This window comes from Brachyhypopomus gauderio, unplaced genomic scaffold (genome assembly GCF_052324685.1).
Source record: "Brachyhypopomus gauderio isolate BG-103 unplaced genomic scaffold, BGAUD_0.2 sc68, whole genome shotgun sequence".
Lineage (NCBI taxonomy): Eukaryota > Metazoa > Chordata > Actinopteri > Gymnotiformes > Hypopomidae > Brachyhypopomus > Brachyhypopomus gauderio.
Window position 1 is genome coordinate 1,638,896 of NW_027506889.1, and position 25,000 is coordinate 1,663,895.

At 47.6% G+C, this 25,000-nt stretch overlaps 1 protein-coding gene across 1 annotated transcript in view; it reads left to right on the forward strand.

Annotated features, from left to right (window-relative positions):
• tenm3 (teneurin transmembrane protein 3) overlaps window positions 1-25,000 on the forward strand; it is an 88,235-nt gene that overhangs the window by 7,849 nt on the left and 55,386 nt on the right. Inside the window, 13 exon segments of the mRNA XM_076989467.1 lie at window positions 919-1,129; window positions 3,847-3,914; window positions 3,916-3,949; window positions 4,479-4,673; window positions 9,318-9,523; window positions 13,423-13,503; window positions 13,505-13,549; window positions 13,551-13,595; window positions 13,597-13,618; window positions 20,141-20,164; window positions 21,345-21,365; window positions 22,830-22,976; window positions 24,887-25,000. The exon segment at window positions 24,887-25,000 is cut by the window's right edge and continues 103 nt beyond it. Coding sequence (XP_076845582.1) covers window positions 919-1,129; window positions 3,847-3,914; window positions 3,916-3,949; window positions 4,479-4,673; window positions 9,318-9,523; window positions 13,423-13,503; window positions 13,505-13,549; window positions 13,551-13,595; window positions 13,597-13,618; window positions 20,141-20,164; window positions 21,345-21,365; window positions 22,830-22,976; window positions 24,887-25,000 — 1,213 coding nt within the window.

The window sequence follows — 25,000 nt, forward strand, 5'->3', positions numbered from 1 at the left end:
CATCAGGGGCCTTGTGTCTCTGGTTGGGATTTCGTCTCTCCTCATGAAGAGCTGGCGGACAGCTAGAGCCGAACCTGTCGTGAAGCTCTTCAGAGACGTGGAGAAACCCTCCAAACTGCTGGTGAAAACATGCTCATAATTTCACGGAGGTTCAGACAACAAAAGATGATCTTTTCCCCCACTCCCAAACACACAGAGAACACACACACACTCACACAGTTCAGCTTCCTTTATTAAAATATGTAAGTTTTGTAAGTTTGAAGCCCCTTCGTCGAGTGCACTCCGCACCTTCTCCCATACGTGTGCAGGTTGGCTGGCGTCTTCCCCACGGCGTGATTGGTGAAGCAGCTTCTTCCAGCAGCAGGCTGACGTGCCCTTAGAGGGCGCGTGTACCACGTCTGTCTGCTCCCTGTTCCCTGTCGTGTTAATGGGCCTTTGTGTCTCCTTGTCACATCCGAGGCTGGGTCAGTGATTACGACCACAGGGAACGGTTGGAAGCCATGATGGAATTGCAGTAAGCGCCTCAGTCAGCGTGCGGCTCGTTGTCGTTCACCATCAGCCTCTAAATGGGAGGCACAAATTAGCGCCTTTAAATGGGTTAGATAAATGCTATATGTTTAAGGGTGTGGATTAATTACACCCAACGTAATGTGGCTAATTTGCATCACAGAGATTCTGTAAAGTCAGCGTGGTTGTGGGAGTAGAGTTGGTGTAGTTCTGAGTGAGTACTGAAACAGATATTGCCTCTGTTTTGATTTGTCATGTAATTGGAAATGATTGTTACTGTAAGTGGGTTATTATCCATGCCTCGGCGAACATCTTCATCTCTGCGTGTGCTTTTGTGGGCTTTTGAGCCCATGTTCATTCATGTATGATTGTGTGTGTGTGTGTGTGTGTGTGTGTGCGCGCAGCGCGCAGTACGACTTCGTGGAGCTGCTGGACGGCAGTCGTCTGATCTCGAAGGAGAAGCGTGGTGCCTCTGACCTGGAGGGTGCTGTGAGAAGAGCACGTTCCGTCAACGTTCATGAGGCGGAGTTCATACGCTTCCTGGACTCGGGCGTGTGGCACCTGGCCTTCTACAACGACGGCAAGAACACAGAGCAAGTCTCCTACAACACCATCGTTATAGGTCAGCCCTCACACAGCTACACTGGGCAGGTCTACAACATCATCGTTATAGGTCAGCCCTCACACAGCTGCACTGGGCAGGTCTATAACACCATCGTTATAGGTCAGCCCTCACACTGCTACACTGGGCAGGTCTACAACACCATCGTTATAGGTCAGCCCTCACACAGCTGCACTGGGCAGGTCTATAACACCATCGTTATAGGTCTGCCCTCACACAGCTGCACTGGGCAGGTCTACAACACCATCGTTATAGGTCAGCCCTCACACAGCTACACTGGGCAGGTCTACAACACCATCGATATAGGTCAACCCTCACACAGCTACACTGGGCAGGTCTATAACACCATCGTTATAGGTCAGCCCTCACACTGCTACACTGGGCAGGTCTACAACACCATCGTTATAGGTCAGCCCTCACACAGCTGCACTGGGCAGGTCTACAACACCATCGTTATAGGTCAGCCCCTCACACAGCTGCACTGGGCAGGTCTATAACACCATCGTTATAGGTCTGCACTCACACAGCTGCACTGGGCAGGTCTATAACACCATCGTTATAGGTCAACCCTCACACAGCTACACTGGGCAGGTCTATAACACCTTCGTTATAGGTCAGCCCTTATACACTAAACTACATTAACAGGGTGATTAAAACGTTGAATATGTAGAGCACATCTCAGTAAAGCAATTACATGCATCTATCTACATATGTACACCAATGAAATGTATATGCACAAATTGGTGTTAAATGCTCATCAGAGCTCTACATATGTGCACAGGTGAGTGTTTAATGCTCATCAGAGCTCTACATATGTGCACAGGTGAGTGTTTAATGCTCATCAGAGCTCTACATATGTGCACAGGTGAGTGTTAAATGCTCATCAGAGCTCTACATATGTGCACAGGTGAGTGTTAAATGCTCATCAGAGCTCTACATATGTGCACAGGTGAGTGGTTAATGCTCATCAGAGCTCTACATATGTGCACAGGTGAGTGTTTAATGCTCATCAGAGCTCTACATATGTGCACAGGTGAGTGTTAAATGTTCATCAAAGCTCTACATATGTGCACAGGTGAGTGTTTAATGCTCATGAGAGCTCTATCGATCAGAAGAAGCTGGTCAGGAGAAATTAAAGCACAGCACACCCTCATGGACTTTCCAGTTGTTCATTCCTTTTTTCAGTTCTCTCTCTCTCTCTCTCTCTCTCTCTCTCTCTCTCTCTCTCTCTCTCTCTCTCTCTCTCTCTCTCTCTCTCTCTCTCTCTCCCTCCTCCCTCCCTCCCTTGCTTTCCTAGTTTCTGTATTGTCGAGCCACTAGCACTGCTCTGAGTCGGGAGTAATTTCCTTCGATTCAGTTGCCACTTCTGACACGGGAAAATTAGCGGTGGGACTGTACCACTCGTGATTCCTGGGGGACGCCAAGCACCTCTGCCTTCACTATGGAACAGCTTAACCTTTAGAAAACGAAAATTGATCGTGTGTGTATTGTGAAGAGAGGTTGGGGGGCGGTGGTAATAGCAGCTCAGTGACATGGTAATATCAGGCAGACAGAAGAGACGCTCACTTTCATTACTCGGTCACTCTCCCTCTGAAGCGCTCCTGGACAAACACCTTTCTCCCCACCATAATGAAAGTATTGACAGCTCATGTCATTTAAATAAATAAAAAATGCCTTCCTTTAGCAATGCAGCATACGGGCGATAGGCAAGTCCAGAAATACGCTCCTCGGATACATGAGCCCACAGCAGAGTGTTATTGTTACACATTACTAATTGCTAAGGCAGTAAGGGTTTTTCATCATGTTGATTTGTGTTGCTGGTCAATGCAGCGGCTGGGTTACGAGTTCTGCTACCTGTCAGATTCACCCACAGCACAATAAGCAACTGATTGTCAGACCTTTTTCTACAGAAGCATTTTAGTGTCATTGTTGTACTCATACCACCAGATTTTGCAATTGGAAACACAGCTCAAATATATATATATATATATATATATATATAAGTGCTATTGCTGGTATTGTGTGTGTGGCTTGGGGGGAGGTGGTCTTCTAATGGTCACCCAACTGTGCACAGGCTGCCTTGGACTGTGTGTCTGGCTGGTAATTGGTAGTAATCTCTCTCTGATTGGTTCATTAAGGCAGAGTGTGCTGGGATGTGTCGTATGCTTCATCAAACAGCTGGCACCTCTTTAATTAAAGATAGGCTAAAGCAGACCTCACAAAGTCTGAATACTGCTAATTTCTTTACACTGCCTTCTCAATTAACGCTTCCCTCCTCGGTACCCTTCCCCCACTCTACCTCACTCTACCTCACTCTGCCTCACTCTGCCTCACTCTACCTCACTGTCACTTTCACTCTCTCACCCTTGGTCTCTCTCTCACACACTCTCTGTCTCTCTCTCACCCTATCTGTGTCTCTCACACACTCTCTCTCACCCTATCTGTGTCTCTCACACACTCTCACTCTCTCTGTTTCTCACCCTCTCTCTCTTCCCTCCCCTCTCCCTGTCTCTCTCTTTCTCTCTATGCCTGTCTCTCATTCTATCTCTCTCACACTCTGTCTCTCTCTTTCTCTATGTCTGTCTCTCCCTCTCTCTGTGTCTCTCTTCCACACTCTCTGTCTCTGTCTCTCTCTCTCTCTCTCTCTCTCTCTCTCTCCCTCTCTATCTCTCTCTCTCTCTCTCTCCCTCTCTCATTGTGCTCCTTCTATCCACCAGAGTCCCTCACAGAGTGTCCACACAATTGCCATGGCAACGGAGACTGCCGCTCAGGAACGTGTCATTGTTTTCCCAGGGTTTCTTGGGCCTGATTGTTCACGGGGTAGGCACACACACACACACACACACACACTCAGATGTGATTTCACACACACTCACACACATGCGCATGCACACACTCACATGCGCGCGCACACACACACACCACATAGACTCTCATATGCACACACACACACACACACACACACACACACCACACTCTTTGGGAAGCACACTGTTGCATTCTTTAATTGCTTTCACATTGTTATGCGACAAAGTACGGCTGACCAAAGCCTTCTTCACCATTCCTGATTGGTTCTTATTACCAACAGGAAGAAACAATTAGCATAATTTCTTTCTATTTTGTCCTAAACTAGGATCTTTAGAAAATCTGAAATCCTTGTCACTTTTTGCTTCATTATAAGAACAACGCAGTAAAAAGACAATCCAAATGAAAATACAAAGCTTTAATAATCATTATAATAACTGATTGCCCTTAGCCCTTATCTATATGTTATGCTACATTTTTGTCAGATTATATTCAACCATTGACCATTGAAATCACCAAGTCATTGTACTGTGCCTCTTTGCAGCTGCGTGCCCTGTGTTGTGCAGTGGCAATGGTCAGTACTCCAGGGGGCGCTGTCTGTGCTACAGTGGCTGGAAGGGGACGGAGTGTGACGTTCCCAGCAACCAGTGCATCGACATCCACTGCAGTGGGCATGGCATATGCATTATGGGCCTGTGTGCTTGCAACACGGGCTACAAGGGAGAGAACTGTGAGGAGGGTAAGTAAGCTATTCTTGGAACAAGATCTCCTAGAGCAGGTATCACCAAATGGCGGACCGCGGTCCGGATCCGGACCCGAACGCCGTCCTGTCCGGACCCAATCACGTTCCCGATTAACTGGATACGGACCCAAATGCCAAAACAATTTTAACGGGAGACTATATTTTAAACCGGAGAATTTATTTTCAGACGTTACGTTCACCACCCATTTGAGTGTTACGTTCGCCCCCCCCGCTCAACAACTTTCGTTCGCCACCACCCCCCCCCCCGCTCAACAACTTTCGTTCGCCACCGCGGACCCGGACCTAAGGTCTGAGCTATCTGCCAAAAATGGACCGCGGAAAGATTTAATTGATTACCCCTGTCCTAGAGGACCCACAACGCTCTAGAACTCTATAACTATGCTTCTAGAACAGGGGTACTCAACTGGCTGACCGCGGTCCGGATCCGGACCCGAACGCAGTCCTGTCCGGACCCAATCTCATTCCTGATTAACTGGATACGGACCAAAACAAAACCGTAGCATTTATTTCAGGGCTATTGACAAAACACTCCGTCGCGAGTGTTACGTTTGCCACCCCCGCTCAACAACTTACGTTCGCCACCCCCGCTCAACAACAAGCCTGCCTGGTTGACGCTTCGCGAGCGGCGCGAGGGTCCGCGCGGCGAAAATGACGTAATCGCTGTGGCTCCGCGTGTGCGCGAGTGTCTCGCGCGCTGTCGGTTCGAGAGGTCGTGCACCTCTCGAATTTTGTAACTTCGCGCCGCGCTTCAGCGCAATGAACAAAGTCACGTTTTCAGGGTTCATACACCTTTATAAGGTGGAATTAAAGCACTTGTACGTCACTTTCAAGGTCCATTTCAATATTTCCCAGCATGTTAAACATAATTAAGTTAAATATTTATACATATACTCGAAATAATTCGCTTTTTATCACATTATTTAATGGTTGTTTATTTAAAAAACGCCCAATCTTCACGTCCTCTCATGTTTCGTCCTGGAATTACAAGAGGCTCGTATTTGTTAACCTAATACAAGAGAACTATTCAGTCAGACAGCTATTTGTTGTGAAACCAAGTAGTTACAATTTCAAACATTTTAAAGTACTTTAACCTAAATTCCAGCACTTTTCAAACCTGAAACATATAGCAACATTAAAATTGGTCAGGTAAATGTTCACTCCCCTGTTTTGAGGGGTGTTTCTACCATCGTTTCGGACAAAACCGCCTATCGTTTCGGAGAACACTGCAGTGACGCTCGCGAAAGTATAAACGCCTCCACCGTTCGCGCACCGTCCCCCCCCCCACCCCCCCCGTCCCCCCCCCCCCCCCCCCCCCCGCTCAACAACTTACGTTCGCCACCCCCCGCCGCACCGGACCTCAGGGCACAGGTATCTGCCAAAATTGGACCGCGGACAAATTTAGTTGAGTACGCCTGTTCTAGAACCTCCAAAACTTTAACCACCCTCTTAGAACCCTCAAAAACTCCAACCATACTTGGAACACTCCAAAACTCTAACCACACTCTGAGAACACTCCAGAATTCTAACCACACTCTTATAAGTAAACTCCTTCAAGGAAATGTTCCAAGGAAACAGGGGGAAAGAAGGAATTTGTTAGATCCCTCTTGGAACCTCAGAAGGAGGAGAGTAAGGTCTTAGAACCCTGTGAACTCAGGAGATCTGCAGAACATCTTCAGCATGCTTGCTACACGTGTGATACGTTTGTTGTTTCATGTTTATGGTACACCTCTTCTGATTCACCTCATTCAGTCCTCAAGTTTCCCATCAGGCCGTTTACTAGCAGAGTCAGGTGTGTTCAAACTGGGGCTGTGACAGTTGGCATGAGTGGGAATCACACCTGCTACTGGAGGGCTGCCACACTGAAGAGTTCTGCTCCCAGACTAAAGCCTCTGAGCCAACTCATCAAGATGTGTGTGTGTGTGTGTGTGTGTGTGTGTGTGTGTGTGTGTGTGTGTGTGTGTGTGTGTGTGTGTGTGAGTGACATAGCAGAGTTCCCAGAGTAGTGATGGACACCCTTGTCTCCAGACTCAGAAACACTCCACTCTGTGTCCTAGTCTGACTCCAAAGAGCCTTTTCAGGATGTGACGATGACTCTGGACGTGCTTCTGTCTCAAAGACGCTGGGCACTTCAGCTTCTCGTTTTCAGCCAGGATGCTGGGTGTCTGGGAGTTGTAGTCCATGTAAGAAGGGGCACGGGCCTGACAGAGGCCACTGGAGAGGGAGTGTGAAACACACAGTGTGCAGCTCGTGTGAGGGCTCCATTAAGGCCTGCTTCATTATGCCATCAAAGATGGTGAGATAATGTGTCATAAACACACTAGCTGATTATCAACAGGTCAGAAAACGCATTGATTTTTTCTCACAGAAGCTTTCTTTGAAAGCCTGCGCTATCTCTGAGGGGGAGGGTCTTGTCTGTAACCAGATAATCACTCTGAAAGAGAGGAAAAGATAGGGAGGGAGGGAGGGAGGGAGGGGAGAGAGAGAGATAGAGAGAGGAGAGAGAGGAGAGAGAGGAGAGAGAGAGAGATGAGAGAGAGAGAGAGAGAGAGAGAGAGGGGAATGTGATCAGGGCATCCCTGTCTCTTTGCCTAATGAGAGACTCCGAGTTGCATTCGCAGTCATCAGAAGCTCTTTCTGTGTCTGCATGCAGCTTTGATCTCTCGGTGTCCCTGTAATAATCATTAGCTGGTGTTAATAGTTCACTGTTGCAGAAACAGTTCCTGTTCTGCACATCACAGAGCAGATAATTGTGTAGATGTGCCCCTGTGATACGGCACTCTCTCCCTCACACACAGGAAGGAAGGACGCTGTGACTAGCGTAATGTGTAATGCTTTCATTAGCGGGACGCGTCACTGGACATGGGTCATGGGTGCAGTACCGGGCCTTTGTGCTCTTGGGGTTTTTGGTTTGTTTTTGGTGGGCGGGTGTATTTTGTTTTCGACCTAACAAATATCATTCCCACTGCGCAAGGGTATTGATTTGTCTCGAGAAATACACACACACACAAACATGCACACACACAGGCTGAGAGAGAAGAGAGGCTAATGTAATTAAGTGTGAGTGGATTGTATTTTCCTACCATGGCCGGTCCTGATGAAATGGCAGACAGTCAATGGTCTGATTAAGCCACATCTCCGCCACAGTCACTGGAAGTACAGCTTACTCAGCTACAGGCTTCACACACACACACACACACACACACACACACACACACACACACACACACACACACACACACACACACACACACACACACACACACACACACACTGACACACAGCACAAATGCACACACATACTACACATATGTACATACATTAACACACACAAACAATAAACACACCTTCAAGCAATACAGATGCACAGATTAGCCTACAGATGCAGAACCCACACATGCAGCACACACTGTACTCACACACACACTCACATGGTGTGTTTTTGAGATACACTATCAGTCTTAGAGTCTGAACTAACATCAAATGAAAGAGACAGTGGTTCCCATTTCCTGTACAGAAACATCCATCCCTGCGAGACAGTGGGGTCACCAGGCAACCACGGAACTTGGCTCCTCTAATCTCACCTGAAACTGGGGCAAGCCCACCTTTAGAACTCAGAGGTAGAGAGAGAGAGAGAGAGAGAGAGAGAGAGAGCGGTAGGCAGAGACAGAGATGGAGAGAGACAAAATTCTCTGCAGAGTAATCCCCCATGTTAGATGAACCCCTGCATTGTTGAATTAACTCTAACGTGCTCGTTTGTGTCCAGCTGGCCTTGTGTAAACACTGCACATGTTAATCCAACAGTGGGGAGTTTACTATGCACATATGGTACAGTGTGACAGTACTGGGTCAGTCAGCAATCTTCTCTCATTACACACACATGCACACACACACACGCGCACACACACACACATCTGCCCATATGTACACACACACACACACACACACACACACACACACACACACACACACACACACACTTCTGAGCTGTCATATCAGTGATTATGTGCCACAGGTACAGTGTGTGTTTACACTACGGAGGGACTCTATATGAGCACATATCTATGTGCTTGGTTGTTCACAAGTATTTTTTTGCATCTTTGTAGTTAATCCATTTGAATTATTTTGTTAAATGCTTCATATAAAATTGTATTGTTATTTATTAACCCACATTTACACACTCATGTTAGAGTAAATGGCGCCTGATTCTAAAAGTACATGAGTACATATTATCATATTATTATTGGTATTGTCAAAGCTATTCAACCATCACACAAACATTTAAAACAATGATTCTAGAAATGCAGTAGATTTGCATGATGTAAAATAATATATATAGATTTTAACATTTGAATTAAATATTTGAACACACACACACAGATAGAGAGACAGACAGACAGACAGACATCTAGATAGATAGATAGATAGATAGATAGATAGATAGATAGATCAAGTGTGTTTCACTCTGTTTTCACTCTCTCTTTTCCTTCTCTCTCATTCCCTCTTCCCTCTTTCTCTCTCTCCCTTCCTCTACACCTCCCCTCTCTCTCCCTCTACACCTCCCTCTCTCTCCCTCTACACCTCCCTCTCTTTTTCTCCTTCTCTCTCCCCCCACATACGTAGTGGACTGTCTGGATCCTTACTGCTCCTCCCATGGTGTGTGTATCCATGGAGAGTGTCACTGTAACCTGGGGTGGTCCGGTACCAACTGTGAGGTTCTGAAGACCACGTGTCCAGACCAGTGTTCGGGTCACGGGACTTACCACTCCGAGAGCGCCACCTGCACCTGCGATGCCAACTGGACCGGGCCCGACTGCTCCATCGGTACCGTGCAGAGCTCTCTGATTTATGTTTCACGCAGGCACACACACACACACACACACACACACACACGTGTCTAGACATGACTCTAGACATAAGCTGTTTTTGTGAGTGACTGTGTGGTGTCTGTACGTGTGTGTGTGTGTTGTCTGTATGTGTGTGTCTGGCCATATGTGGGCTTTATATGTCTGTGATATATGCATATGTGCATGTTTGCGTGTGTGTATGTGTGAACATGTGTGTGCACGTGTGTCTGCGCATGTGTGTGTGTCTGTTGTGTATGTGGCCATATGGCGTGTGTGTGTGTGCCTGTAAAGAATGTGTGTATGTGAATGTGCGTGTGGCTGTATGATTTGTGTGTGTGTGTGTGTGTGTGTGTGTGTGTGTGTGTGTGTGTGTGTGTGTGTGTGTGTGTGCGTGCGTGCGTGCGTGTATGAGATAATAGCAGTAATAAGAGCTGTATTGGGCTCCTGCTGTTTTAAGGTTCACTCATGGCTGCCTGTTAGTTATGTGACATCATCCTCGCATCCAGCAGCATCTAATCCAGCGTCTAATGAAAACACTATTTCACCCGAGTGTCCCCTGGAACTCTCACTCTCACCCCATCACCCCCACCTGTCTCTCCCACACACCCCCACCACCCCCACCTGTCTCTCCCACACACCCCCACCACCCCCACCTGTCTCTCCCACACACCCCCACCACCCCCACCTGTCTCTCCCACACACCCCCACCTGTCTCTCCCACACACCCCCACCACCCCCACCTGTCTCTCCCACACACCCCCACCCCACCGTCTGCTTGTCCATCTCCCTCCCTCCCTGCTTCTCTCTCTCCCCCCGCTCTGTGTCTCAGCGTGCTGTATTAATTAGTGGCGGTGTAATTAATGCGGCCTAGAGAGGCTCCATGGCCTTGTAGCTGGTCCCAGAGCCAACGTAAAGATGGATAAACACGCTTGGCACAGGGAGACTGGAGCCATGAGCCAGACTGGGAGAGGGATAGAGACTGGGAGAGAGGGAGAGACTGGGAGAGAGGGAGAGACTGGGAGAGAGGGAGAGACTGGGAGAGAGGGAGAGAGAGGGAGAGACTGGGAGAGGGAGAGACTGGGAGAGAGGGAGAGACTGGGAGAGAGGGAGAGACTGGGAGAGAGGGAGAGACTGGGAGAGAGGGAGAGACTGGGAGAGAGGGAGAGACTGGGAGAGAGGGAGAGACTGGGAGAGGGATAGAGACTGGGAGAGAGGGAGAGACTGGGAGAGAGGGAGAGACTGGGAGAGGGATAGAGACTGGGAGAGAGGGAGAGACTGGGAGAGAGGGAGAGACTGGGAGAGAGGGAGAGACTGGGAGAGAGGGAGAGACTGGGAGAGGGATAGAGACTGGGAGAGAGGGAGAGACTGGGAGAGAGGGAGAGACTGGGAGAGAGGGAGAGACTGGGAGAGGGATAGAGACTGGGAGAGAGGAATAGAGACTGGGAGAGAGGGAGAGGGATAGAGACTAGGAGAGGGATAGAGACTGGGAGAGAGGGATAGAGACTGGGAGAGAGGAATAGAGAGAGGAAGAGAGACTGGGAGAGAGTGAGAAAAAGGGGGCGAGAGAGACTGAGAGAGAGAGAGAGAGAGAGAGAGAGAGAGAGAGAGAGAGAGAGAGAGAGAGGAGGAGGAGGACCTGGGAGACTAGAGCCATGAGCCAGACTGGGAGAGGGAGAGAGACTGGGAGAGAGGGAGAGACTTGCAGAGAGAGGGAGAGAGAGACAAGGAGAGAGAGATTGGGAGAGAGAGAAAGACTGGGAGAGACAGACATGGGGAGAGCGTGAGACAGGGGAGGGAGAGAGAAAGAGGGTTGCTTTTTTTTGTTTGGTCTCCCTTTTAATCTCCTCTTCTCCATCACTTCATACATTACAAAGAAAGTGTACTTCAGTCAGCTCTTGACGTTACAACACACACACACACACACACACACACACACACACACACACACACACACACACAAACACACACACACACCACACACACACACACACACACACACACACACACACACACACACACACACACACAGAAGAGGGGTTTGTTGCTTCCTGCCCACCTGTCAGACCCATAATGACAGCACACAGTGAAGAAGTAAGTCTCAAACACATGGAGTTAAGGGCTGCTGGGAAATTTTGCCTGGTTTTCCCTGACTCCGCCCCTTTGTTCTTACCTCTGTCACAGCTCACAGCGATTTTTGGGCAGAGACGGAGAGACAATGAGATTTCAGGGTCCAGGTGGACTTGGGCTGGATTAGAAGCCTGTGAGATGTGACATGTTACACACTTACAGTTTGGCTTGCTATCTTCTTCTTTATTTCTCCATCTCTCTCTCCATCCCTCTTCCCATCTCTCTCATTGATTTTTCTTTTTCTTTCTTTCTTACTGTTTAGCAGTTTATTAGCATCTTACATCTACATCAGATATCCCCTTCTGTGCACATGAACACACATGCACATACCCACACACACACACACACATACCCACACACACACATGCCTTCACAAAACCATTGAAACCTTAGTCATTTGAATTATACTCATTTTCTGATTATGATTATCGTCATAGTCATTTAACTTGCAATTACTTTCATGTTGAAACAGTAGAAGTCAGTAGAACAGGAAGAGGCTCGTGTTCTTGGGGCCTGAGCCCATGGCGTGTGTACATGGCGTGTGTCCTGAGACATGTGTCCATGGCGTGTGTCCAGAGGCATGTGTCCTGAGACATGTGTCCATGGCGTGTTTCCTGAGACATGTCTCCATGGCGTGTGTCCTAAGACATGTGACCATGGTGTGTGTCCTGAGACGTGTCCATGGTATGTGTCCTGAGACGTGTCCATGGTGTGTGTCCTGAAACGTGTCCATGGTGTGTGTCCTGAAACGTGTCCATGGCGTGTGTCCTGAAACGTGTCCATGGTGTGTGTCCTGAGACGTGTCCATGGTGTGTGTCCTGAGACGTGTCCATGGTGTGTGTCCTGAAACGTGTCCATGGTGTGTGTCCTGAAACGTGTCCATGGTGTGTGTCCTGAAACGTGTCCATGGCGTGTGTCCTGAAACGTGTCCATGGCGTGTGTCCTGAGACGTGTCCATGGTGTGTGTCCTGAGACGTGGCCATGGTGTGTGTCCTGAAACGTGTCCATGGTGTGTGTCCTGAGACGTGTCCATGGTGTGTGTCCTGAGTGCCACACAGCTACACACAGCACACAGCTACACACAGCCCCGGCCAACCCTGCTCTCCTATCCAGCACTCTGTGTGTGTTCTGTTCTGCAAGTCCAGGCCGGACATTCAGCATGTTAGCTTGGATATCTGTCCACATGCCCTGTTAAGATGGACTCACACACGCACGCACACACACACACACCACACACACACACACACACACACACACACACACCACACACACACACACACACACACACACACACACACACACACATCACACAGCTAGAGTTTAGTCAGGGGTTAAGAGCTGTCAGTGTTCTGGGTTGCGAGGCAGACCGGGCCCCACCCATGTGAGCAGGGCTGTACCGGCTCTGTTTCTCCATCAGAGCTGATTGGACAGAACCGTTTTAGGAAGTGTGACCCATGAGCGCCGTTTAGAGTGGGGCGGAATGGGGGGTGTGTGGGTGGGGACCTCTGTTATGCGTGTGTGTGTGTGTACACGCATGTGTGTGTGTGTGTGTTCATTGTTCATCGTTTGTATGTATTATTTGTGTACTATGTATTTTTTTGTGTGTATGCTCTGTTTTATGAGAATATAACTTTGATGTTTATGTGAGTGTGTATCCTATGCTTTATGTGAATATAACTACATTAAGGTGTGTGTGTGTGTGTGTGGGTGTGTGTGTGTGTGTGTGTGTGTGTGTGTGTGTGTGTGTGTGTGAGTGCAGAAGTTGTGTGCGGTGGGACTGCGGCTCCCATGGCGTGTGTATGGGTGGGAGCTGTCGCTGTGAGGATGGTTGGGCCCGGTTCCGTGTGTGACGTGAAGGCCTGTCACCCTCGCTGCACTGAAACACGGAGTCTGCAAGGACGGGAAGTGTGAGTGTCATCAGGGCTGGGACAGGAGAACACTGTACTGTTGGTAAGACACACACACACACACACACACACACACACCACACACCACACACCACACACACACACACACATACATGAATACACACATATACATGAATTATGACTTTGCTTTGTCTCTGCTGTGGATCTCTGCCAGTTCATTCTCTCTGTTCAAGGTCTGAGTTTTATGTCCCAAAGTTCCAGATTGTTTTGTACTTTATTGTACTTTTATTGTACTTTAATCTAAGTGGTAAAGTTGTGCAGAAGGAGGCTCGTCTGTGGTAGTTGTTGGTTGTTACGGGGTTTCTGAGCCTCAGAACCAGTTGACTGCATTGCCTTAAAGTGGTCTTTAAATGCAGTGTTTTTCTTTACCTGCATCCAGGGCGTGCAGGGATCTTTTTTGTGCGTTTACATGTGGTAAACATGTCTGATTGTGGTCTGATTGTGGTAAACATGTGGTAAAAATGGTCTGATTCTGCCCTGTATTGCATATAGAGCTCAGAGAGCATTTGTATTTAGTGTATTGTTTGCCTTGCTGAGGGACGGGTCAGAGGTAAGTGTGCTATATCATGTGCTGTACAGGCGCTGCTTGCCTTTAGTGAACCGGTGACTGACCCCTGGTATCCAGGCTTCTTCTAGAAAATCAGGTCTGTCTTGTGTCACTTTCCTGTCAGGGTCCGGTTCTGATGGGAGTGGTGCATCAGGTCCAGCTCCTGCTGGAACCCCTGTGTGGTGTATTAAAGCAGCACTCGTTCATCTACACAGAGCAGGAGTTGAGCTTCCCTGTCTCATAGGTCCAGGGGATGCAGATTATTTCATCAGCACTGCTGACTCATTGGTGTAAATATTGAACAGTGTTTGCCTGTATCCCACTCACTCCTCCTTGTGTACATTTGTTAGCAGTTCTGTCCACACAGTTGTAATGTAAATATCATAGACATTACTCCCCCTCACCAGATTTACAAACATAGTCCCTCATGCCAAATAGAATCAAATGCCTCCTTAATTTCAGCCAAAACAGGCAAAGATGTTTCTGTTTTGTTTGATTTATGTTTATTGATTAGGGTGTGTACGATGTAAATGTGATCAGCCATGTGGTGATTTCGAAAGAAGCCAGTCAGTTCATTAAGGAAGGTCAACATCCTTGTATTGTAAATGCTACTAAATACCTTCCCCAGATTACTGCTCACACAAATGCCTCTCAGTCGCTCTCTCCCCCTTACTTGTCCCATCTCTCTCCCTCCTTCTTTCTATTTCCCCATCTCTCTCTCTCCCTCCCTGTCTCCTCCCTCCCCCTCTTTCTTCTCTCCTACCCCCTCTCCCTCCTCTTCCCTCTCTCTCTTCCCTCTCCCTCCTCTTCCCCTCTCTCTCTTCCCCCCTGTGTACACGGCGGGTTGTTGGACTGCCGGTCCTTTGCCGTGTGGATGTACTGAACCTTTCCTGGCCAGTAAACGCCGCTTCAGGAGATCAGCGGTCCAGCTCACCACAGCAAAGGCACAATTTCAAAAGTTGGAAAATGTCGCACTCGTCAAAGTGGCGACGGCGCAAACCCCACGGCTAATAATCAGAGCTTCAAATCCAGCACGCACCGTCTGGCACTCAGAGAGGGTTTAGGCCTACTGTGTTCTCTTTTTTCTTGGTTAATGAGACATCTTTCCGACTTTTCTTCACTAATTCAGCTATTTCCATGTCTGGTTATGCAGAACGCCAGTTATAATCTTAACTTAGCCAGATGTCGTTAGGTTCTTCTTTTAACCCAAACACTGGACCAGGTGTGTCAGATTAGTGTTGGGAGCAGATACAGCAGGCAATGTATCTCCAGGAGGGAAGACAATTAGCCGGCTGGTTCTTTTTGGGACCTCATCTCTCCCCATATCCGGCGGCCGGACGCATGTACAGGCCAGTCGCTGCTGGGCTATGGCCCAGCATCAGGTGGCTAATTCGCCCGATTCCCCGCAGGCTACGGCAGGCGTTCTGCACGTCAGAGTGAGTGATCGCCACACCCCGCCACCCTCGTTAGCTAGCGGCTGCCTGACGGGAAACCTGGACCATGTCCGCCCGCTCACGGTCCCCGTTAGCAACGCCAGTGCGTTCTCCTGTCACTCGATCAAGTCAGCCATTACACGCACACTAACACGCATACACGCACACGCAGCCTTGATGGCCACTTAAATTTAACAAGAAGTTTATTAATGAACCTGTTTGTCTAGAAATGATGTTATTAGGGAGAGTGCTGTTAGCAGAGCCTGCCTGAGGTTAAAGACAAGGCTGGTTTTAGAGTAGTGTGTGCAGATCAGTGTGTGCAGAGGTGTGTGTGTTGGCATTTGTGCAGTGACGGGAACCGGAGGAACATCTCAGAATTCACTCCTACAGCTTTTCCGCTTTTGGCATTAGTAAGGCTTATAGATTAGTAAAGTCACTTTGAGCCAAGGTTACACCAACACTCTGTCTCTTTGTACCTGAGATGATTCTGTATGTGTGTGTGTGTGTGTGTGTGTGTGTGTGTAGGTGTGTGTGTGGGTGAGAGCGAGCGAGAGAGAGTGAGTTTAAGAATTATGGTACCTAATACATCATTTTTGCCAACCTGATGTAGAGTTTATGGCTTAGTATGGGGGGGAGTGGTGTGTGTGTGTGTGTGTGTGTGTGTGTGTGTGTGTGTGTGTGTGTGTGTGTGTGTGTGTGTGGGCGGTTGGTTAGGTGTGTGACCTTCCTGTCTCCTCACACCCATGCTCTTTTGAGCCACATCACAGTTTGTACACTGTCACTTCTCTTCCAAAATACCACATGCTTGCATCATCATCCTTTAACTAACACACACACAAGGGCACGTGCCTGTGTGCACACGCCCCAAACTCAGTGTCTGTGAAATGCCAAAATGCAGGCCCTCATCACAGATGGAGTCATGTTAGGTTATTATTGTCTTAGGCTATGACTCGCTGTCTGTGTCCAGACCAACAGACTGAGTCACTAGTCTAAACAGGACAGACGCTTCTGAGCAAGTATTAAAGATGTGATGTAGACAAAGAGAGGGGTCGCTCTGCCATACCTGCCTTAAGCCACCGCCAGCTCCATAATCACCACCTACTGGGCTGTTTGTGTCTCCATGCTGGGTGTTTCCATGGTGAGGTGGTTGTTACATGGCTAAATAAATAGTCATTTTTTGAGGAAACGGTCCTCAAATTATAGTTGGAGTAGATGTTTGGAGAAGGAAGGAGTAGAGGAGGGCGGTGTGGAGGGCTGCTCAAACGGAGAGAGAGAACAACAAACTCAGAAAACATCTCAGCCTGAAAATCTTAAAACATGATCCAAACACTCTATAGATAAGCCCTTCCAGAGCTTTCTGGAGGACTTTACAGATTGGCTTACTGGATAGTGTACAGACTGGCTTTTCTAGAGAATTTACAGATGGGCTTTTCTAGAGAATTTACAGATGGGCTTTTCTGGAGAATTTACAGATGGGCTTTTCTGGAGAATTTACAGATGGGCTTTTCTGGAGAATTTACAGATGGGCTTTTCTAGAGAATTTACAGATGGGCTTTTCTAGAGAATTTACAGACGGGCTTTTCTAGAGAATTTATAGATGGGCTTTTCTGGAGAATTTACAGATGGGCTTTTCTGGAGAATTTACAGATGGGCTTTTCTGGAGAATTTACAGATGGGCTTTTCTGGAGAATTTACAGATGGGCTTTTCTAGAGAATTTACAGACGGGCTTTTCTAGAGAATTTATAGATGGGCTTTTCTGGAGAATTTACAGATGGGCTTTTCTGGAGAATTTACAGATGGGCTTTTCTGGAGTTTACAGATGGGCTTTTCTGGAGAGCTTTACAGATGGGCTTTTCCACATACACAGTTGCTGAAGGGTGGGGGTGAGGTTTGAGAGGGGGTGTAGGACACTGATCTCTTTAATGAAGTTTGATTTTTTCCTTTAGTGCACATGTGGTGTAGGGGGATGGAGGTACATTCACACATTTGAAAATATCTTCTTTTAAAAGACACATTTATTTACAAGCATGCAAAATACACCACGCCCTCACGTGCACACACACACACACACACACACACACACACACACACACACACACACACACACACAAATACAGGATAGCTGACATATTTGGATATCTGGAAGCCATGCTAGTCCAGATTTATTATCATTGTAGCATGCACATAAGCTACACACACACACACAGATAGACAGTGAAAGCTATACTGTAGCACACACACACACACACGCACAGAAGACTATACTGTAGCACACGCACAAACACACACACACACACACAGAAGACTATACTGTAGCACACACAGACACATACACACACATACACACACAGATACACTGAAGACTATACTGTAGCACACGCACAGACACACACACAGACAACTATATTGTAGCACACACTCAGACACACACACACAGAAGACTATACTGTAGCACACACACAGACACACACACAGAAGACCTAACTGTAGCTCACACACAGACACACACACACAGAAGAGTATACTGTAGCTCACACACAGTAAGCATATGCGTGAATTTCATTGACGGAGAGGGAGTTGACATCCTCTGACACGTACATTCACACATGCATGCAGATTACCATTAAGCTGGACAGAAATGACAGGAATATGGCATTTTCTAAAATACTTAGAATTCTACACACACACACACACACACACACACACACACACACACACACACACACACACATGCGCCTGTGCATGTTCATATTTTCTCTCCGACAGGCTGTATTCTTTTTCCTCTCTACAAATTGCATCTAAATTTGACATCTCAGGCCGAAACAGCCTGAACAGCGAAAAGCTATTACAGATCTCTGTGTAATTTCTACCTCCTGATCATTATTTAATGAATCACCCTTTCAGAGATAAAGATCTCACTGGGAGATGAAAAATATGAGTTTTTGGACAAAAAACTGTGTAGGTGTCTGTCTCATCTGGTGTGTGTGTGTGTGTGTGTGTGTGTGTGTGTGTGTGTGTGTGTGTGTGTGTGTGTGTGTGTGTGTGAGTGTGTGTGTGTGTGTGTGTGTGTGTGTGTGTGTGTGTGTGTGTGTGTGTGCATATGTGGGATATGTGTGTGTGGTGCATGAGTGAATGTGTGTGTGTGTGTGTGTGTGTGTGTGTGTGTGTGTGTGTGTGTGTGTGTGTGTGTGTGTGTGTGTAATCCTTGGAGTTTTGCTGTCATGGTCCCTCGTTGATGGTTGACTGGGCTCTTTATGCTGTTATTTGAGCACCAGGCGCAGGAGCTGATTGGTCCCTCAGCAACACCCGGCTGGCGTTTGACTGGTCCAGCAGGGCATGGTGGGAAAGGTGGTGTGTGTTCTTAGAGGCAGTGTCAGACTCTTCTGTCTCATTGGTGTGAGCAGCAGGGTTCAGGGCTGGTGATTCTCTCCTCTCCACCGTCTCTTCCCGTGTCGTGGGGTTGGGCTTTTATTGTTTCCAGGTTAATGTCACTTTAATCAGAAGTCATCAGGGGTCAATCTGAACACAGCGAAGCACTGATGTCCCAGCCCCTCCCAACCCCCCCTCTCTCTATCTCTCTCCCTCCCTCTCTCCTCTTCCTTCCCTGAGGACTGTGAGTATTAAAGAGCAAACCCTCTGCTGTAATTACCCAGTGCGTGGTTGGCCTCAGCGCTAGTGCTCCTGTCTAAGAATGTGTAGGTGCTGTTTTCATAACCCTGCATTTAATATGAGACTTGCCAAGTATGCTGACAGTACAAGGCTTCTATCATGCTTCACTCTTACTGCATAGAGCTAGTCTATCACCACGGCACACACACACACACACACACACACACACACACACACACACACATACACACTCGTGCTATACACACACAAACATAAATACATGATACATATGCACATTTACTGGTTTTATGTATATGAGTTATACACAAACAAATACCTTACATACACATTTTCACACACACTGAAACTCATACAAGCACATCATCACTAATAGACATATCACATAGAAATATGTTTTTAAAAACACCTATGACACACAGATATTCAGAGATACACACAAATATAAATTGTATACACATCACATAAATTCTAAACAGAAAACATCACATATAGATCTTATTTCTTCCTACAGTGAAACACACACAAACTACTGGTGCCTGCAGGTTACAATCCCGTAAACCCCACAATGCACTTGCCTTCCATGACACTTCCTGTAAATTCCCCAACTCAGTTGGTGCCCATTCCAAGGTTGAGGTTCATTCCGAGCAGATATATGTGAAGATGGTTCGCATTTCGTATGTGATGTCCAGTGTAGTGTGTGCTATGTGTTTGTGAGACTGGTGGCTGTGTAGTTCATTTTCCTCCATAAGGCAGATTTTGGCCTCCCAGTCTCTTACTGGTGTGCTGCCTTTATTCTCTGTTATGAACTGCTATGGGGTGTGTGTGTGATATTTGTTGTTCTCTGGACCCTACCATGACTTCTTTGTCTTCCTTTTCTTCCTTTTTAAACGTCTGCTCTCTCTCTCTCCCTCCTCTCTCTCCTTGTCTCTGAAGCTCACCCGGAGACGTATGTCCAAGGTACTGTGTCCTTTCTTCCTCTGCTGTCCTCTGTGCATTTGTGGGCCAGTTCAGCTCCTGATGACATTCTGATTGCACATTAATAACCTCCACTCTCTCTCTCTCTCTCTCTCTCTCTCTCTCTCTCTCTCTCTCTCTCTCTCTCTCTCTCTCTGTGTGTCTCTCTCTCTCTCTGTGTGTCTCTCTCTCTCTCTCTCTCTCTCTCTCTCTCTCTGTGTCTCTCTCTCTCTCTCTCTCTCTCTCTCTCTCTCTCTCTCTCTCCTCTCTCTCTCTTCTCTCTCTCTCTCTCTCTCTCTCTGTGCGTGTGCCCCTTGCGTATACTGTCTCCAGAATAACTGATTCTTCATTCTCATCTCTTTTTGGGACTGTCAGAAATCCAATCCCCTGCCCTTAGCATTCTCCTTGGCAAATGTCCCCAATTTGCTGAGCACTGCAAGGCCCGCCCCCTCTCTCTCTCTCTCCTCACACACACACACACACACACACACACACTCACACACACCACACACACTCAGAAAGTTCCTCAACCTACTCTCATGTCTCCCTAAACATGCCGTCCCGTTACATTTTAGTGAGGTGCGTGTGTGTGCTCCAGGGCTCTGTGTCCAGTTCCCCTGGAGCTGCACATCCAGTAGTTCTGTTGGGTCCAGGGCCGTCTCTCTGTGACGGGGGCTGGTGTCTGCTGTCAGCTTTCACACTGCAACAGAGGACTCAGTCACATCAGATAACATCAGCCCTCAAGCCACCGCTCACACTCCCTTCAGTTCATTCTGTCAATTAACACACTTTTTAATGGTCTTGTATCTTTTTATGCATCAGTCAATCGTTCCGTAAATATCGTTTTGTGCACTATGCCTAATAAGACTGTGTTTTGTGTTTATGGTCTAAAACTGAAATCATTTCTGTGATGTGATTTTGTATTTTAAATATTCTGAGTCTTAAGGCGTTCGCTGTGGTGTGAGCTCAGTTCCCAGAGGCTGAGCTTCGTCTCTCAGTCTTCCTGTCATTGGTCCCTGCCCCCTCCCCCCCCCCCCACGTGCCTCCGTCCCCCTCCGTCCCCCGCTCCCCCTGCTGTCCTGTGTCTCTTTAATGTCCTGTATGCCAGACTCAATTGCTCAGAACCTTTTTGTTTTGTTGTGTTGTCCTTTCCTGAATTGTCCCTCCTCTGGCCCCATGGTAGGAGAGAGGATAGGATTTAAAGGTAAACCCAAGTTACAGGGAGATTGTTTTACAAGCAATCACTCTACTACCTCTCTTTTTCATTCTGTTTGTTTCTTTCACTCCTTCTTTCATTCTTTTCCTTCCTTTTTTCCTCTTTTTCCCTCTCTTCCCTTTTTCCGGTCTATGAAGCACGTTGTCAGCGTGTCTCTGTTTTCTTATCTGGTCACCCCTCATCCTTGTTTGTCCTGATCAGACACACACACACACACACTCTTTCTCTCTCTCTCTCTCTCTCTCTCTCTCTCTCTCTCTCTCTCACACACACAAACACACACACACACTCACACACACGCACAATCTCATACACTCTCACACACAAACTCTCACACCCACACTCTTTCTCACACACACACACTCTCTCTCTCACACACACACACACACACACACACACACACACACACACACACACACACACACACACACACACACACACACACACACACACACACACACGTGATCCCTGGGTTGTTTGGTTGGGGGATTCTGTGGGCCCTGTTTCCATGCATCCCGTAGCCTGAATCCTGATGTGTGTTTCTCCAGCCGTTGTTGCTTCCTTTGCCCCCATGGGCCCTATGCTACCCCACCCTACCCCAATTGCCCCATCCCTCCAGAATGTGGCCTGGGCAGAAAGTATAGTGATGGGGGCGAGCCCCTGTCCCTCGGAGCACACCCTCTCTATACTTTATGCCAGAGGTTTCTCTCCTCTCTCAGCTGTGCCTTCACATGGATGCTACTATAAAACTCACAGACCTCTCTCTCTCTCTCACACTCCATTACAGTTACATATTATTATCATTATTACAATTATTATCATTATTAATTTGATTTTTTAATTCTGTTTTTCTACAAAATTGGATGACTTTTTTGTTTGTTTCTTCTGTTTCTTGAGTTGAATATCGTGTCTCCACGATATCATGATTTTCTATTTCTACTGATTGACATTTAGATTTTGCTTTTGTGGTTTTTGTCTATATTTTCATTTTGAGTGCCCAAAACATCTGGGCAGAGGGCGTGACGATGATGATGATGATGACAATGATGTGAGGATGATGAGGATGACGGGAGTGAGGCCGAAGATGGCAATGGCGGCTATTCGTTTTTCATTTTTATTTTATTTTTACATTCATGTGAATTTACAGCATTTGTGCATCTTACCAGGCCTGTGCAAAGTCCAGTGTCACTCTATGTTCACCTTTGACCTTTGCCCTCTTCCATCTGCCTCTCTTTGAGTGTGTATCTGTTCAGGGATGTGAACCCATCTCTGTCTGACCTCACCCGCAGGTCCACAGTGTCCCAGTACAGCCAGTATGGCTGACTCTCAACACACTTATCTTGCTCACGTACACACACACACACACACACGCGCGCACGCACACACACACACACACACCTGCATGTCTGTAAGTGTGTGTGTGGATCTGACCGTGTGTGTGTGTGTGTACAGAGGGATGCCCGGGCCTGTGTAACAGTAACGGTCGCTGCACTCTGGACCAGAACGGCTGGCACTGTGTCTGCCAGCCTGGCTGGAGAGGGGTCGGCTGTGACGTCGCCATGGAAACCCTCTGTGCCGATGGCAAGGACAACGAAGGAGGTGAGCATGTGTTATGGTTGTGTGTGTGTGTGTATGTGTGTGTGTGTGTGGGAGATTATGCTTGAGAGATTTTGTGTATTTGTATGTGTGCGTGTGTGTGTGATCGTGTATTCATTTGTCTGTGAGTTTGTGCCCAAGTTTGTTTTTTAGTGTGGGCTTTAGATGTTTCAGCAGTCGGTGACCTTAGACCAGCCAATGGGACGATCAGTACAGTCCGCTGTCTACAGCTGTAGTGTTAGCATTGAAGCTTGAACATTCTTCTGGATTATGTTGCTACTAAAGCAAGTGTCTCTGGACCAAAGCAGAGAATGTGTCTCAGCCAGTTCACACTGTGTGTCTAGGCCTGTACACTACAAAGAGTCTCTGTCTTAGTTTCTAGTGTCCAGGCTGTAGTTTCTAGCACTGACACATAGCTGTGTTCACTGTGTTTAAAGTATATATAATATAATTTAACATAAAATAACATATTATATTATCTAATATGTTATATCACACAACTAAACTACAGCTCTATGGCAGTTTGTAATGAAAAAATATCGGCTCAGTAAAAAATATCGGTACCAGAAAAAAGTGGTATCATGCCACCTCAGTTTTGCACATATGTGTATGTTTCCTCTGCAAGTGTTTTTGCTTGAAGTCTCTTTTGATGTAAGCATGTAGCAAATCGTGTGAATCCTCACTGAAAGTTTCCCTGTTTTTTTGTTAAAGGTTTTTTTGCCTCCAACTGTGGCAGGAAAATATACAGCGTAACACTGACCTGTTCGGAACATCGAACTGCTGTGTTTTCGTTGCTATATATTACTCCTTTGGTTTAGTTTTCCTTCACGGTTAAAGTACTGTAAAATAGTACGTTCAAAATCTCCATCATCATCATCCTCCTCAGCACTTGTCAGTCTGGGCTGTAATAATAAACAGTGCAGGCTGTAAGCACATAACCGTCTGCGCGGTGTCCTGGTGCACACGGGCCGTGTCTGGGCCGGGCCTTTGTGTCCGGGCTAGCCGAGCCAGGTCCGCACTGAGGAATCTTTTCATGTGTGTGTTGACTTTGGCCGTAGGGGGTGGGTGGAAAACGGCGGGAGAGTTATGAAGAGGTCAGATCTCACGCGAGGGTCTGTGGTGGTTTTGGCCGGAGTCATGGGGTAGGGCGGCGGGGATGACGGACGCTCGCGAAAGTAAAACAAACAGTTGGACACGCCGTCACTCTCGCCAACCAACAGGGTCGCCGATGCAGGAAAAAGAATTAGACTCCCACTGATTACAGTGTGTGTGTGTGTGTGTGTGTGTGTGTGTGGGGGGGGCTGTCTATGCAGACATGTGCGTGTGTGTGTGCGTGTTGTGTGTTTGCATGCGTGTATGTATGTGTGCGTGCGTGTTATTCTTCATGCTCTGTATGCACACAGGCCTTTTATAAACTAAGTGTGACGAATGGTGGAGGTTTATGTCTTTGCCTGTAGGGGAGCACATCTCCACTCCAAACATTACCCAGCTGTTTACAGAGAGAGAGAGAGAGAGAGAGAGAGAGAGAGCGCGAGGAGGCGGGGGCGAGAGAAACGTGGTACACAGTTTTAGACTGCCCCACTTATTGCTGAGGGTTGCTTGCCTTTTTCCCTTGGGGTGAGACGTGAAATGAAAGGCACTGCTCCCCTCGTAGGGCACTGGGGCTGAGGGGGGCGTCAGGATCTTCCCCCAGGTGTAAAGGCGGTGTAGGGTCTAAAGGGACGCTAGCTTTGCATTCTCTCTCCTCCACGCTCACACACTCGGGCACCTTTAACAAATAATTACACCATGCGCACTACACACTGCCCTGTGAGCCCTCGGCACGCTTTACTTCAAACCTGTACACATAAGAAAGCGGATGTCACTGGATTATAATAGTGTATGTTTGTGTGTGTGTGTGTGTGTGTGTCTAGATGGTTTGGTGGACTGTATGGACCCGGACTGCTGCCTCCAGACCTCATGTCAGACACAGCCCTTCTGTCGCGGCTCCCCCGACCCTGCTGACATCATCAGCCAGGGCCAATCAG